Source organism: Syngnathus acus, chromosome 10, assembly GCF_901709675.1.
Source record: "Syngnathus acus chromosome 10, fSynAcu1.2, whole genome shotgun sequence".
Taxonomy (NCBI): domain Eukaryota; kingdom Metazoa; phylum Chordata; class Actinopteri; order Syngnathiformes; family Syngnathidae; genus Syngnathus; species Syngnathus acus.
This window is the reverse complement of record NC_051095.1, coordinates 16,023,758-16,036,425: the sequence shown is the minus strand read 5'-3', so window position 1 is coordinate 16,036,425 and position 12,668 is coordinate 16,023,758. Positions and strand designations below refer to the sequence as shown.

Sequence of the window (12,668 nt, the reverse complement as noted above, 5' to 3'; positions counted from 1 at the left end):
TTCTATCACAAGTTGTATAGGCCTATGATACCATTCTGTACTGTCCAACACGTTTCACTTATCTCTTAATCCACCCTGTTGAAGAACCTCAAAGTTTTGTTTTCAAATAAAATGTGTTCAAATAAATAAATACTGTACGTACAAATTCATAGCATCTTAGAATAACCCTTGCTTCTGGCTGGATCAATAACTAAAGCTCAAATCTTACATTGCCACGATTGCTGCGAGGTTAATTCAGAAAATTGGTTATCTAAAGTATAAAGGAACTAAGCTTTCTTTTATCTCATAGCGAACTGAATAGTGAAGTCATTTTTCTGTGCCCTGGATTATAGCGATGTTATCTTTAGAAATGCATCGACATCCACTCTCACTGTTCTAGATTCAGTTCATCCCTCTGCACTCAGTTCCGTTTGAGTATGTGTGTGGGCATGTGGTCAAATTATATAATTCAAATTAAAATGTCAAGTGTGACCACAGATCAATACACCTTAAAGGATACTGGTATCATTCACCACCTGCTGATCTGAGATTGACTAATGAATCACTTGTCGCCCTTGGAGACTAATCAGTAGCTGCAAGGTTGATGGAGGAAAATCTAGTCTCTTGATGAATCACTCGGTGATTAATGCATCTCTTGTTAAAATCTAATGAATGAAATCAGTTGACCTGTTGGTGGGACTTAATTGTAAGCAGTGACATCCACTGTAGGCAAATAAAATGTTCTTAATTGTGCTTAACTTCTTTTCTAATTGCATTTAGAAACAGTACATGTAGTCACGACAAAAGAGCTTTCTCAAAAAGATGAATACCATCCATCCGTGGTATATACCACTTATCCTGGTTTGCGGAGTATCTCACCTTACGATGAGAGGAAATGTAGGTCAATACCACCTTGTGTTTTGCTTGACATAGCTGATATTCTCCAAACATCATCAACGTGTCAAGGCATTGTATATAATCCCAACCATTTATATGAATCTTTAATTTGAATTTCTCTTTTATAAAATAATTCATACTCATTTAAAAAAAGAATTCATACTCATCAATAGCAGAGAATGTTATGAATCATTGTGACTTAGAATGACAATAATGCTGGAGGCCATTGTAGACTGTTTGACAGCTACGATGGCGATGGGTCATCCTATATTTTGTGCTGCATGAAAACAAAAAGCCATACTAATGCTATTCAGTAGACATCTTGTTCTGTAGGTGCCCATATGCTCCCAGGAACGCAGTTATTGCAGCCTTTGCCCGTACCACCTGTGACCAACTGCAGCACTCTGTTCCACGATATCCATTCCATTTGCCCATCAAATGCGGCAGAATGCACACCATCTTCATCACTCACTCGCCGAAATGGAAATCTGTTGGCTGTTGCCATGATAGCAAGTAGATCACACATGTTATCCCTTCTTTGTGAACGGTGTGCAGAGAAAAATTACTAGCAGTGGCTTGTTCTTCTTGTTTCTGATGTAGTATTTGGCTTTTTGTTTTGAGTAACTTCATTCTTTTTTATTGCCACTCTCTCCTTTGTTTTCTGCTCCATCCCATCTGCAATCTTTAGAGAGTTGCCCTGAAAAGGCCTTCAAGCCGGATACATGGACAAGAGGTTTGGAAGAGTCCTTGGCAGGAGATAAGCATTGTACTGTGAACAAGACAAATACCAAAATCAGTATTCTAGGCTGCTGCATTCTCGGTTCTTTTATATCAGCTTGCCCAACAGATTTGCGAGTTTGTGATTGCAATGCATTATCTGGGGATGGGAGTCAAAGGGAGGATTGCAAATAGCAGTGAGCCATTATCACAGCCAGTGCAGAAAGGCAAAGGAGAGTCAAACTGGCACTGAGAGACTTCTTGAGGACACAATGGAGACAAACAGGAGAGGGGCTAGTTTAAATACACAAAAAAGTTCATCCAAGGTCAGTTTTCAGGTGTTAACCACACCATTCACTTGTGAGTGAGTCATACCCCTGTTCACATTTTGGCACCTAATAAGTAAGTCCTTTGTGTTGCCACTCCAGTTTGGCACAAATGACAAAGCATTGCAGCTCCCAATTTGCCAGTCAGCTTGATTGAACATGACATTTTCCTTTCCCACCATTCTCGGTTTAGATTTCATCAGCTATTTCTCTGATTCATTAACCTACTGTCTCTCTGAATATATACTATCTGTCTGCTTCTATTTTTAATCAGGTCTTCTGCCTGCAGTCGACCTGCTCGAACTCTCTGTCTGCTTCATAATACAATACATTCTGGCATAACCATCTTTGATCTACAGCAGACGGGGCGAAAAGAATTAGTGTGATACTGATAAGAAAAGACATAGGATAACAGATAATGAGCATTCCGTGCCGTTGTTAAAGAACAGAGTGTGAGCTGGAATAAGAATGTTTTTTATGTCATGTGCATAGGTATTATACTTTGCTCTACAGGCACTGTTTACTACTCTGATTTTAATGGCTTGTTGGCCACATCATAAAAACGACTCAATACCCTCTTATCTTGCTCTTTCAGGAGGGTAAATGTGCAAGTGTGGAGTTGGGTTGTATGTACCCAAAACTATCAATTACACACAGAGAAACCGAATCATTCTTGGAAATGATAGTTTTCTGAAACGCAGAAATGAAAGAAACTCAGTCTGAGAATGGATATTGCTAATTCAGATAAAGGGAAAGCCAAAAAAACTGAAAGCAAAACCTCACAAAAACGTGCGATAAGTGCACAGAATGTGCAAGAGAAATTGAGATAAAGATTGAATGATTGGGTGCTGACTCTGCTGAGTCTCAGTGGGTAAAGTCGGTCATTAGGGCTGCAGCTCCAGTTGTGAAAAACAGACAAAACTAGCTTCAAATTCAAAGCAAAATAAAACTTTGAATTACCTGATGCTATTGTGTGTGTGTGTGTGTGTGTGTGTGTGTGTGTGTGTGTGTGTGTGTGTGTGTGTGTGTGTGTGTGTGTGTGTGTGTGTGTGTGTGTGTGTGTGTGTGTGTGTGTGTGTGTGTGTGTGTGTGTGTGTGTGCGTGTGCGCGCGCGTGTGTGTGCGCGTGTGTGTTTTGCCACAAATTCCCTATTGTTCACCACAGCCACTAGACTCAAGTGATCATCTTAATGATGACCGTCAATGCCTGCCGTCTTTGCAGCAGCCCAGCAGGCTGGTTAACAGCATGTTGTTAGTGACAGTGGCAATGATTAAGAAATTAACATTGGAAAAATATACAGCAAAGCCAACAGAAAAGACCAGAGAGCTTTCCTATAATGACAAGACCTCAAGAGATAAAATAATACAAGGCCTGGGGAAAGAGAGAAGAATGAAAATGATACTGAATAATTGGCTTGCTGACACACAAAATATTACAAAATAGCTTGCTTTTAGTCATCCACGCATCTGTCACCCAACCACACATCCATCCATTCGTCCGTCCGTCCGTCCATCCATCCATCCATCCATCCATCCATCCATCCATCCATCCATCCATCCATCCATCCATCCATCCATCCATCCATCCATCCATCATTTCTCTCACAAAGCTATCCCAGCATGGGGAACTGGAATCTATTCCAGCTGACTAAGGGATTGGCAAATTTAACCCTGAGAGTCAGAAAATAATTCAATCTCATTTTCACACCGACACTGAAAAGGTGGTTTCATCCAATCGAACACAAAGACATTGATTAAATCCATGCAAAACATATGAAGCATACAGTAACATTTCCCACGTCACTACAAATAAACTCATTGTACTTCTGCTTTTAGTCAGCCTGTTTGTGTCATGATCTGTGTTTTCTTGTCTGGATTTTATGCAATTTTGTTTCCTGTTATGTATATCTTGTTTTCATTTGGTTTGTGTCTTGTCTTTCTTGTTAGTTTCTTTTTTTTTTTCATACTTGTTCTTGTCAACCATATGTCTACCAATCAGCTCTCTCAGCCACTTGTGTTTTTTCCACATGTTCCTCACTATCTCGTTATTTCGCTTGTTGGTTTCTTTCAGTCTTTGTTGGTTCATTGTTGGATCTGTTTTTGTCTGGTTTGTTTGTTTTTTGGACATTTGTTCATTTAGATTTGATTACCAACTGTCTTGTTTGCTTTTTTGGGGGGAAATAAAAATAAATTTATTTTGTGTTTGAGAGAATCTTACACTCATTCTTGCCTTGCCTTGAGCTTTCTTGCCTTGCCTTAAGCTTTTTATGTTTGGATTATATTGATAAACCCAATTTGTAATTTGGGTCTTAAACTGAAAAAGCATCAGAAAATAAAAGGTTTCTGTTTTTTGGTACATTGTTGTGCCAGCAGCAATTACATTCTGTTGCTCTTAGAAAAAACCTTCTGGCACAGATGCTGTTTAATTGACCTTGTTACAGCAGACATTTAGAAATATTTGTAACCATTCTGATACCATCTGGATGCTTTGTGTCGGAATTAGAAATTGTTTTTGTTTAGGTCAATAACCAAAAACTGTATACTTGATATCTTCATAATGATACACATACAATAATAAAAGCAATGATAATAATAACACATTTAATTTATAGAGCGCTTTTAAAAACAAGTCAAACACTTGGATGTGGATGGGGATTTTTTTTGCCTTAAAATATAGGTTGTACAACCATGTATAAAATATGTCAGGAATGCTGATATCAGATGCAAAGTTTAATCAAAGTTCAAAGCACTATTATCTTGCCCTTATTTATGATGTGCGCATGTCTTAATAAATTCAAACTGTAACCTAATGATGGTTAGATCAGTGTGGCTGCTTTCTGGTATGTTGTGCTGCGATTTACATGTTAGCCTATTTGGCGTGTAATCATTTGTGGCAGCCCTAGTTGTGTATTTCCACACACGATGCAACATCCTGTACCATATTAGGTAACAAATACTAAGTGAGAATAAATCCGCAGTTGCTGATAAGATGCAAATGACTCGCCACTGGTAATAAGTACTTGACTCCATCTGATCTTGTAAGCCGTGCGCACAGTACACTGGACTACTGCACATTGGTTCTGGGTATCACTGCAACATCATTCTCAGCGGAATGTTCTTAATTAAAAAGTTAAAACAGACTGCATTACTAGTGCGATACATTCTAGACTAGATGCTCTTTGTTTCAGCAATATTGACTTTTATTTTTGTGATGTGGTTTTAGAGCGCGATACTAAGCCTGGAAGATATGGACACTCAGGGACCAAAATCCACATTGGTTCCGGCAAGAAGATTTTACAGGATGGTGAGTTTGAGAGATTGCTTTAATCAGGTCCAGGTGGGTTTTCCTCACCATACGTCTTGTCACGAAGCAGCTTTAGCTCTAAGGTAATGAATTTACTATATGTGGCATACCATCAGATGAGTTGACCACACAACAGTCAAGTATTCAAACACACCATTGTATGATCTATGTGTTATTGGCAATAAACTCCACCGTTTTAGTACCTTAATTAATTAGTGATGAAGCTTTGATTGAAAGGTGCAGCAGTATGTAGGAAACATAATTTACAATGTGCTTCAACTGTTCTGTTCCCATAAAACTGTGAGTGTAATCCAGCCATGTTTGGTGCAATTGCTTTCTGCTCTCTGTCTCAGGTAGAATTCAGACATGTCAGTATGGAACAGAGAGATAACCAAGCGCACAGTTTGTCGTCTCCTGCAGATAGAAGCATGGCTAATGCGCGCAGAATTATCAAAGACATCCCCTTGAGGAACATGGAGCTATTTCTAGGGTTAGCTTCAGCACTAACGTCATTAGAGTCGAAAAACATTAAATGTCTCATCTAAAATTAAGGGGTAAATGCGATAATATAAATCTTCCCAGTTGGACCACCTGTCAGTTCTGATGTTTGCAATTTTGCAGAGCTTGACGAGACAACTTAAACGGAGTAAACTGCAGTCATCTGTAGTGTCGCTTTCACCGATGGGGGATGAACGTCTAAATTCCTTTAATAAATTAAATGAATGGCGGTCCAACCGAATGATTGAATTTTGGATGCAGCTCAACTTCTGCATACAGACAGTACATATATTGTAGGATACTTAGGAAGTGTGCTTCTTTTGATTGTAACCTAGTTGGCACTTAACATTATATATGATTGCATGCACATGTATGCTGCTGCTACAGAAGGGATAGGTTTTTAAATCACGTTTAAGTGATATGGAAACACAAATGAGAAGAGAATTCAAATAGTGACAAAACCTGTAATAAGTGATGTTTATTAACTTTATGCTACTCAATGGTTTACTGATTTTTCTATTGTGTAACGTTTTGTAACAGATATCCATTAATGAGACCTCTTTCTATGCTGCACTAACTTTACTACAAGGCTCCAGACAGCTGCTTTGCATACAACAGAGTTGGCAAATGGGGAACTGAACACGAAACAAATCAAAATGCAAATTGAAATTACAATTTAATTGTACACATTGTATTCTGCTGAAAGGGTAATTAGAAAAAAGCAATTACATGTTTTAGTATAATTCACTGAGATAAGATGCATGTCAACATTGCGTAATCTTAGTATCAAGAGCTTATAGAAAAGATAAATCGTCAACTAAGAGCGTCTGCAACATTGTTCTGCCTGTGACTGTTTTTTCTTCTGCATATTCACAGCCACTAATCAGCACAAATATAAAGATGTTGGTTTGCAAATGTCAGAAATTATTATAATGCTTGCAGTACGTAGTCTATGTATACAATAAGTCACCTACTGATAAAGAAATAATGGATTTTTTTTTAAACAAGTTTAAATTAAATTTCCAAATAGTCCTTATTTAAATGTGTAGTACAGCAAAGAAGGTCTTGTGCCTGGTTATGATATTATTAGATTGTGTGCATCACAGTTTTATTTGATCAGATTATCTAAAACTGTTCATTTTTTTAACAAACCAAACAACTGTTATTTGTGAACAATAAGAACTTGGTAGATACTTCCAAGAGAAAGCCAAAATGAACCTCCCTTATCTTCTTATTTACATGGATACAATAAAGGGCACAAATGATTGGGTGGTCTCCAAGTGTCCACTTTACAGACCTGTGATCTACACAGTCAAATTTAAATAATATGTCCATGAAGGTCTGCCTGCAGTTCCTTCACAAAAAAGGCAATAAGATTTATAGTAATCATAATAATAATTGTAGACTAAAAACAAAACACTGAAACCGAACACCAACAGGTACTCAGTAGTCCCACATGATTGACAGTCATGCTGATTTTTGAGACTTTTCCTCCTTGTTTGCCTTCCCTCCAAGCAAGCCAATCAATGAATATAATATTGATTGCTTGTACACCCAAATTGAGTCATACATGTTTTGTTATGTTTGCATGAACCATGACAATAAACAACTTCAACCTGAAATTAATCCATCACGCTATTCCACTTTGAAGCTGCCTTCAAAGCCTTGAATTTAGTGCTCATCTAAAAAAATACTTTGCTGCCAGCAAGAAATTCCGGCTGCCCTGCATACAGACATTTTCACAATATTATGTTTGTTTGCGTTTTCTATTGGTAGTGTAGAGGTGATGAATATTGTGAATCAGCCATTTTCACCCAGATTGTTTTCCCTCTTCTCCCCTGTGTAAATTTTCCACTGATATCCAAGCTAAAGCATTATCTTCTCCGTTCTTCACTTACATCCACAACAATATGATTTGCTCGTGTTTTCAATAATTAATTTTCTGCGTGATGAAGCCGTTCTGTTCCTGCATCCTCCCAGAGGCCCACTCTCTGGGTTTTCATCTTTCCATCATCCTTTGCTCCAGTGCCTCTTACAGGCCAAACAGCAAAACCCCGAGGAGTATTGACAATACGGGGAGTGGAGGCTATTTTATATCCCCATCATCTGTTTGTCTTGTTTCCTTCAGTAGTAACCCCTTCCCCCCAGGTAAAATAGAAGAAAGCCCTTTTTAATTAGACAAGGCCTATAAGTGATCCCTGCGTTTCTAACAACAGCCATGGATTTGTCCTCTGGGAATGTTTGTTTGAGCTCTTGTTTATTTAATTTTAAACTTGAGTCCATGATGCTTTGAAGAGTAGTAGCTCATGAGAGGCAACACTGGATTGCAGGTTGAAAAAAAAACATTGTGCACACATAAGCCAAAAATACATTGTTGACCCAAGTCCACCTGTGTAGCAATTACGTGGAGGTCACCCTCCAGTGTCTGACAGGTCTTGTCAGCAATGTAGTCTCTTATGTTGGAGTGCACATTCCAATCAATAGTCTCCATTCTTGCCCCCAAAGGTCATTCCCATGTTTTATTAAGCCTGACTCCATCGGCAACAGAAACATACCAAGTGACTAATGTTTCAGTAGAATTAACTGCCAGTTGCAATTGTAGTAAAAGTTTACAGCTTATATTGCATATTTTTATTCTCAAAGTCCTGTTTGAAGTGTTGCAGAGTTTTAATGATGCTGTTCAGTTCTGGCTTGAATATTAATGATTTTTCTTTTCTACACAATAAATTGTCATGTTTTTAGCCTGCTCTCATGAAAATCAGCACAAAGATGCAAAACCACTGTCACATAAAATCAGTTAAGTGGTCCACTGCCTTCAGGCTGATATGAGAAGCTGTGACCTTGTGTACTAAGTTTTAAAAACTGTGTTAATTGGATGCCATAGAAGCACTGAATATCATCTCATGACTGTATGGTCTGTTTGTTTTCATCCAGTTGGAATTCAAGGAGGAGCTTATTAGTGACATCAACCTCTTAGATAGAAGAGCCCGCCTCAGAGCTTCCAGACTCTGCTTCCTTGTGGGAAGGCATATCGGTTGATTTTGAGGATGTCTTCGAAGTATTCTTCTGACTGACTCGCAATTTTCCGACTCGAGTTTAGAAGCCCCATCCCTCCATTGGTGCATTGTTTCTTCCTCCTGAAAGGACCAGACCAGAAAGCAGGCAATAGCGTAAAAAACAGTCAATCATTCATTCGTTCATCTCGTGTACCGCTTGTCCTCATGACGAGCGCGGGTGCGCTGGAGCCTATCTGATAAGTCTATGGGCGATAGGCGGGTTTCACCCTGAACTGGTCCCCACCCAATCGCAGGGCGCACATAGACAAACAACGATTCACGCTCACAATCACACTTTGGGACAATTTTGGAGTGGTGAATCGGCTTACCATGCATGTCTTTGGAGTGTGGGGGGAAACCGGAGTAACCCGAAAAGAAACACGCGGGTACGGGGAGAGCATGAAACTCCACACAGGAAGGCCGGAATGGAATTCTGCACCTCCGAACTGTGAGGCTAACATGCGCCATTGTGCCGTCCTCTTGTCAATGATGTAATAAATTATCACGGTATTAGCCAAATGTTATTCCGTTACAGGACTTATGTTATTGGTCAATTAGGGTCTTTAACATGAAAAAGGGCAAACTTATTACATTTTGGGTCATTATTACGTGATGAACTTCTACAATGTTTTACATATTGGGAAAATAGAAATTAAAAATCAAAAGTAAGGCAGAAGTTAGCCATCAAGTACAAGTTTCAAAAGTAAGAACAAATACATGTAAACTGTAGTCCAAGGCTGTGATGTTGTTTTCAAAAGAAATCAAAAGAAAAGCCATCAAGTACAATTCACAACAGTAAAAAGAAAAAGAAAGTTAACTATAGTCCAAGTCTTTGATAATGTTTTTTTTCTTTTGGCTTGGCTTTCGAAAATAAAATAGAAAAACAAGAAATGTGCCCACAAGACATGCAACATTAGTGCATGATGAGAATCAAGGTTGAGTGAGCTAAACAACTTGTGTATTAGATTTTCCAGCTGTGCACAGCAAGCGTGTTGCGAGGATAACAATGTCCGTAATATTTTATCCCCAGTCCTCCGGAGCAGGGTGTAACATTGTATTCAAGTTTGCAGCAGTGTGTCTTTCACACATATAGGCCAACTGCAACTGCCAATCATTTGTTATAGTGTGCTGTAAACGTGACAAATGACTGCCTAGCTCGTTAACCAGGAGTCACAAGTAAGTGATACTCACAGGGTATTAACCATAGCTCCTGTCACTTTATTTAAAGTTAAGGCACAACTTGTGCAACGTGCGCATGGCTAAAGTTTTCTTTCTTTTGGTATTTTCGATGAGGGGCAGAGGTAGAAGGTATGTTTTCATCATTGTGGGAGTAAGCACTTGTTTCATGGCCAAAGGACGCGTCTCCCCTCATTTCCTTTAAATTCAGAACAAGAGAGACGTACAATCTTTGAGATTGTGGAAGCACAGACTCGCTAGAGTCCATGCTGAAGATCAAGGCGCGCCAAGTACATTTACAAAGCCCCTATCCCACTGAGCAGCGAACAATTGTGTGTTTTCGAAGGCAGCAGATGTTGCTTTCTTTCAAGGTTGCAAATGTTCACCAAACGGCCGCCGGGTGTTTGGTAGACATTCGCCTGTACTTTTCTTGTCGCAAGGAAATTTCAAAAGTTCAAAATTCTCCTGTGACCACAAAAATCACTAAAACTCTTCACAAAAATTGGTTATGAATGAGCTGAGCAAGGCGACCAAATGCAGCTTGGACCAGGGTTTATTGAAGGGAAGGGAGGTGGGCAAACAAAGACACAGGCGGGATAGAGACTCATGGCCAGCAGACAGGCAAACAGAAGTCCACTCGGACACGGAACAGAATCTGACCGTGAGCCTCCGCACAAGACCGGGGGAAACCGGACGAGCAGGACAGGAACACTCGGCGCAGACACAGACAGGAGACAACAGGAGACAACAGTGGACACCGACAAGGAGAAAACACGGTCAGGGTTTAAATACATCAGACAACAAGAGGGAGCAGGTTACAGACATTACGGTAACGAAGGAGTGTGGCTGAGGGAGGTTGCCGGCCGAGCGTGCTCTGGCACGGACATGACAAAAATTGGCAAACATTTTGTGAACATTTGCGGCTTCAATGCAGTACAACAACTGCGCAACAACTTAGACCTGCTCCGAGCTGTTCTACGATCTAGTCACTTTCAGTTACCAAATCATCACGTGTGCAGGGTTCGTGGAAAAAGCAATGCCCTCGGGCTGCAGGACCACCGAGCATGGCGCAGTGCGGTCTGCCAAATTCCCAGAAACAAAAAACTAGACCCGCCTTGGCACAACAATCAAGAAGGGCCAGTTTTTATGCCAAGTGCACATGCGCTTTCTACAACACTATAAAGTCTAACATGCTTTGGTGTTCCGGGAAGAGTTCTGACTGAGTCATTGTGTACGTATGATGTGTTAAGTGTGAGTATATTGTGTGACTGAGATAAAATCCCTCATTTGTATGGCTTTGTCTTAATTTCCAATTTGTTTCTGAGCAGAGGTCACACACTAATCCTTAATTGTCCTTCAGTCATCTGTTAGCTGGATACAAACTTCATTTCCCCCGATATGTCTGCCTTCTCATCCTCTTAACTCTTCTTGCCCTTTTTGCTACATTCGTCTGTCACTCCCCTGTGCTGATAAAGCCATTTTGAAGTGAAGTGATATAAGATGACTTTTTGCCAGACACTGATAGATGGAGGTGAGGACATTTCCAAACAACCAAGTGGTGTAAAGACACCATGATATGTAATGTGGTTTTGTGTCAGTGTATGTTTTGCAGAGTGTACGGAACAAGCTTGGGTACAACATATGGTGCGATATATTACGAGATTATCTCACCACGTGGGTTCAGATACAGAAAGCCATCAAATGTCCTTTGACAGACACAAGTACTTGGTGGTTTTGCATGACAATTTTACTGAGGGTAAAACCATCATCATCACTTGGAGGGTAAAACCATCATCATCACTTGGCTGTCTTCGACATTAATGCTGATGAAGTAGCTTGTAAATAATGCTGTATTGTGGGATCAGGTCAGAAAAATAGTTGGATCTCATCAGATGCCAGCTGGGTCTCAAATACAAGCTATTATCCTCCTAATGAAGACAAAGACATTCGTTTTTATATGATGCTACCAGTAACATGGCAAGGACTTGTGCAGGCTTTCATTTTCTCAATTTTTCTCAAGGTTCTGACACCACTAAGGACCCATGTCTGAAAGTGCGCTGCCCTCCTCATAAGGTATGCGTCAGCCATGACTACCAAACAGCCATATGCAGCAATCACAAGCAGCCAACTCACAGGTAAGGAATTGCTTCATGGCCTATTATGCACAGTCGGGTTATGAAAGCTGCTTACAAGTCACTGTTCCACGACACTATGCAGATAGCAGGATAAGAAAACGCTACAAAATTACGCCTCTCTGCTTCAATGAAATGCTTAAACATATTTGCAAAACCAATTATTTTTTTGTCAAACAATACACTTATTTGTAGACTCTGTGCACTCAGTCAAGGCACCATCGGCTCTAATTTGTTTGTGCTTTCAACCTTGCAATGATCCCAATTTTAATTCTTTTCTTCCAAAATGTTTCATCTTAAAAAAGTCATGATCCCTAAACCACATCTGAAAGTAATTTTTTGTTACTGCTTCGTGTCATTGGTTATAATTGATTTCTCATTAGCTTCCAAGTCATTAGCTTCTAAATCAATTTGTTTTGATCCTTCCCCCTTATATTGAACTAATAACACATCCAATTTACCGCTTAATGCATCAAATGATTCCAATGCAATCTGGATTTTGCTAACACATCACTCTCTTATGCCACGGACCATAAAATAATTTCAGCCTGCTTTAAATAGTTTTCATGAGTTTCTAATTTCGT

At 39.6% G+C, this 12,668-nt stretch overlaps 1 protein-coding gene across 3 annotated transcripts in view; it reads left to right on the top strand.

Annotated features, from left to right (window-relative positions):
• spock1 (SPARC (osteonectin), cwcv and kazal like domains proteoglycan 1) overlaps nucleotides 1-12,668 on the top strand; it is a 64,714-nt gene that overhangs the window by 30,842 nt on the left and 21,204 nt on the right. For all 3 annotated transcript variants that reach the window (XM_037261385.1, XM_037261386.1, XM_037261384.1), the window contains 2 exons: nucleotides 5,142-5,222; nucleotides 11,973-12,087. In XM_037261385.1, the coding sequence (XP_037117280.1) occupies nucleotides 5,142-5,222; nucleotides 11,973-12,087 (196 nt within the window). The remainder of the gene's footprint in view (nucleotides 1-5,141; nucleotides 5,223-11,972; nucleotides 12,088-12,668) is intronic.